The sequence below is a fragment of the Cajanus cajan genome, chromosome 6 (assembly GCF_000230855.2).
Source record: "Cajanus cajan strain Asha chromosome 6, NIPB_CcT2T_4, whole genome shotgun sequence".
In the NCBI taxonomy this organism is placed as follows: Eukaryota; Viridiplantae; Streptophyta; class Magnoliopsida; order Fabales; family Fabaceae; genus Cajanus; species Cajanus cajan.
The window spans coordinates 17,528,429-17,531,966 of NC_138522.1; the positions used below are offsets into that span (position 1 = coordinate 17,528,429).

General features: G+C 35.4%; 1 protein-coding gene across 1 annotated transcript; it reads left to right on the plus strand.

Moving 5' to 3' along the window:
- On the plus strand, window positions 1–3,071 carry LOC109788228 (glucan endo-1,3-beta-glucosidase 8). Its single transcript, XM_020346907.3, has 2 exons — window positions 1–597; window positions 1,681–3,071. The coding sequence occupies exons 1-2, from the start codon at window positions 251–253 to the stop codon at window positions 2,795–2,797; spliced, it is 1,464 nt and encodes a 487-aa protein (XP_020202496.1). The 5' UTR covers window positions 1–250; the 3' UTR covers window positions 2,798–3,071.
- Window positions 3,072–3,538: the final 467 nt, after the last annotated feature.

Here is a 3,538-nt window from a genome sequence, read left to right on the forward strand (position 1 = left end):
GACTACATAAAAATACTTGCAATAAAGTTTTCAAATAAAGCAGAGTCGAACCAACAACATTCTTCCGAGAGAGTACGTTCCTTAACGTCCGGAGCAATTAGTTTACCCTTTCCTTGTGTGCTAAGACACTGAAATGCACGCACCACAGAAAGCGATAGCCATATAAATTCAGTTCAGCTCCCAAGAATGAGACATTCCGAGTTCCCATCTCGTTCTGGAATCTTCTCTAGAGTTTGAAATCCCACGAAAAATGGGTCCAAATTGCGTGCATCTAGCGGCGTTAACGTTCCTTCTCGTGCTGCTAAGTGTGGGTTCGCGCGGTTCTGCTTGGGTAGGCGTGAACTGGGGAACCATGGCGACGCACCAGCTTCCAGCGGAGAAGGTGGTGAAGATGCTGAGGGAAAATGGGTTCACCAAATTGAAGCTGTTTGACGCGGATGAGTTGATTATGGCGGCGCTCATGGGGAGTGATATCGAAGTGATGGTGGCAATACCCAACAACATGCTCCACAAGATAAGTAACAGTCCCAAAGCTGCGGATTCTTGGGTGCGTGATAATGTCACCAGTTACTTGTTCACCGGTGGTGTCAAAATCAAGTTAAGTGCACTACTACTACTATTGCTTGCTTCACGTTCTTTTACTCTTTCCTAGATGCTGCTACTCTTTCACTCTTCTTGCTCATCAAATTCTTCGCGGTATCACTTTGTTGCAATTATTGCGTCAATTTATTTGTTTCAAACAAAACTAAACTTGGATATAATTTCTTGCGTAATTGTAGTTATCCCTTTTGTGTTTTTTCTCTCTGGCATTTTATGTATTATGGAGAGAGACATTATTAATGATGGAGAAAGATAAACACAAAATTAATGTTATAAAAGTTGTATAATTTTTTGTTGTATGTATAACGTTACTTTAATTTTTTAGGTAATTTTGATATTCTTTTGTGTCAAAATTGAAGTTTTACTACAGGAATTAATCTGTGGGCAATTTTTTTTATGTGGATTATCAAAATAAAACTTTTGATTTTGATAAGAAAATAATATTAAAAGTACTCATGAAACTACATCTAAATTTTGTTCTTTTTTTTTCCACTTGAAAATACTATGTATTATCTGACACGCTTTTTTAAATATATTTTCCTTCTTAATTGAAATTTATTAAAAATCACTAATATTTGTAGATTTTACTTTTTTAATTTTCTATTCTTAATAAATTTTGACCAATATAATAAGGAAAAGAAATTATTACATAGTCCAACCATTTTTCACGTGACAAATAATTGATTAGTATTAATTTTTTTCATAAACTAATTACGTTTAGTTTGATTTCACTATGGATATATAATAGTATAAGACTGTTTAATGATTTCTCATTGTCAGATAGTACGCTGCTACCACTCCTGTTTTTAGTTTTATTCTCAACTTTCTGGAAGCCAGAGGAGTTTGAAACTTGATAGCGTGCTTCTTTTAAGGCATATTCAGTAAAATGTGTCAACTGAATATACGTCTGGCTGATTTTGGTGGTACAATTAAGTAGTTAGAATAACATCCTTTATTCTAGTTGTCCTTTTATGTTCTAGTTGGTCATATGTACTGTAATAACTAATGTTATATGTTTAAAGTCATACTTTAACTGTTCCTCACTCTGCTATATGCTTGTCATATATGCTAACTTTGCAGGTATGTTGCCGTTGGTAATGAGCCTTTCCTTAAAGCGTATAATGGCACCTATGCGAAGAAAACTCTGCCAGCCCTTAAGAATATACAGAGATCACTTGATAATGCGGGTTTGGGTTCAAAGGTCAAAGTCACTGTTCCATTCAATGCTGACATTTACTATTCACCTGATTCAAATCCGGTGCCATCAGCTGGTGACTTCAGGCCTGAATGGCGAGATCTCACTATTGAAATAATCCAATTCTTATATGCAAACAATGCACCTTTCACAGTCAACATCTACCCTTTCCTTAGTCTTTATGGCAACCAAGATTTCCCTTTTGATTTTGCATTCTTTGATGGATATAACAAGCCTCTTAGGGATGGTAAGGCTCTTTACACCAATGTGTTTGGTGCAAATCTTGATACCCTTCTGTGGTCTTTGGACAAGGCAGGATATCCTGACCTGAAGGTTATAATTGGAGAAATTGGGTGGCCAACTGATGGTGATAAGAATGCTAATGCAAGGAATGCAAGGAGATTCAACTTGGGTTTGCTTAAACATGCTCTGAGTGGAAAGGGTACCCCTAAAAGGAATGGCACAGTTGACTTGTTTCTATTCAGCCTCATTGATGAGAACACTAAGAGTGTTGCTCCAGGGAACTTTGAGAGGCATTGGGGGATTTTTGAGTTTGATGGCAAGCCAAAGTATGAATTAGACTTAACAGGTCAACACAAGGAAAAGGGTCTTATCCCTGTGGAAGGTATAAAGTACTTGGAAAAGAGGTGGTGTATTTTGGATCCAGATGTTACTGACTTGGATGATTTGGCCAAGAGCATTGACTATGCTTGTAGCCTTTCCGATTGTACTTCCCTTGGCTATGGCTCTACTTGTAGTAATCTGAATCTCCAAGGGAATGCATCTTATGCTTTCAATATGTATTATCAAGTAAATAACCAAAAGGATTGGGACTGTGATTTCTCTGGTTTGGCTATCATCACAAATGAGGATCCATCAGAAAATGGCTGCCAATTCCCTGTGATGATCGCTCGTAGTTCTTCTTTGCTACTGCATGGAGGGATTTCAGACATCCTTAAGAAAGCAATGAGGTTATATATTTTTGTCATGTTTTTGCTATAGCTGAATGATTTTGGAAACCATAGCGTACTTTGAAAATGGATCACGATGTAATTTTTCACATTCAAGTAAATGCTACTAGTTCTAACTTTTTGATTTTCACATTTGGGACATGAATTGTTGGTTCTAAAACATGTTTCCAAGTAAGTGGCAAAATGTGTTCTGACAGATCTAGTTTTTCTTTTAGTTTTAGGAGCTGGATGTCGTGTAAATTTCACTATGTACCATTTTGAAGAAACCTGAGACATGGAGACAGTTTTGACACTTTTGTTTCTCATTCGTTTTAGTATGTGACTTTTATCTTCATCTTCTCTTGAATTAACCAAGAGAGATTTTGAGATGTCCAGGTGTTTTTTGGCACATTAAATATAAACTGTGTGATTACCTGATTGCACACAGCACACCTGCCCAACAAGCATTCAAGCAATATTTAAGACTTTCTTCATCTTGTTTCTACTTGATTGGCTAAGTATGCAGTTCGTGCTGCAATATAGTACATTATCTTTTAAAGAAATCCAAGCAAACAGTTAGAAATAGAAACAAGAAGAGTAAAGTTGTTAAGAAGGGAATAAGGTTACAACTCTGTAAGGCTCTTCGAGTAAATTTTTTTAAAAGAAGTAATTCTAGAAGAAAAAAAATAAGAAGAAATGAAATAATTTTTTTTTTATAAGTTAAAACTAATTTATGTATTAGTTAATTTGTAAAAGTTTTTTATATTAATTTTTTAAAATTTTATTTTTATTT

What these genes read in the sequence shown, in the direction of transcription:
- LOC109788228 (XM_020346907.3), top strand. Translation starts at nt 251, where the DNA reads ATGGGTCCAAATTGCGTGCATCTAGCGGCGTTAACGTTCCTTCTCGTG. An exon ending in ACCGGTGGTGTCAAAATCAA is followed by an intron (nt 598 to 1,680) that starts GTTAAGTGCACT and finishes CTAACTTTGCAG; the next exon opens with GTATGTTGCCGTTGGTAATG.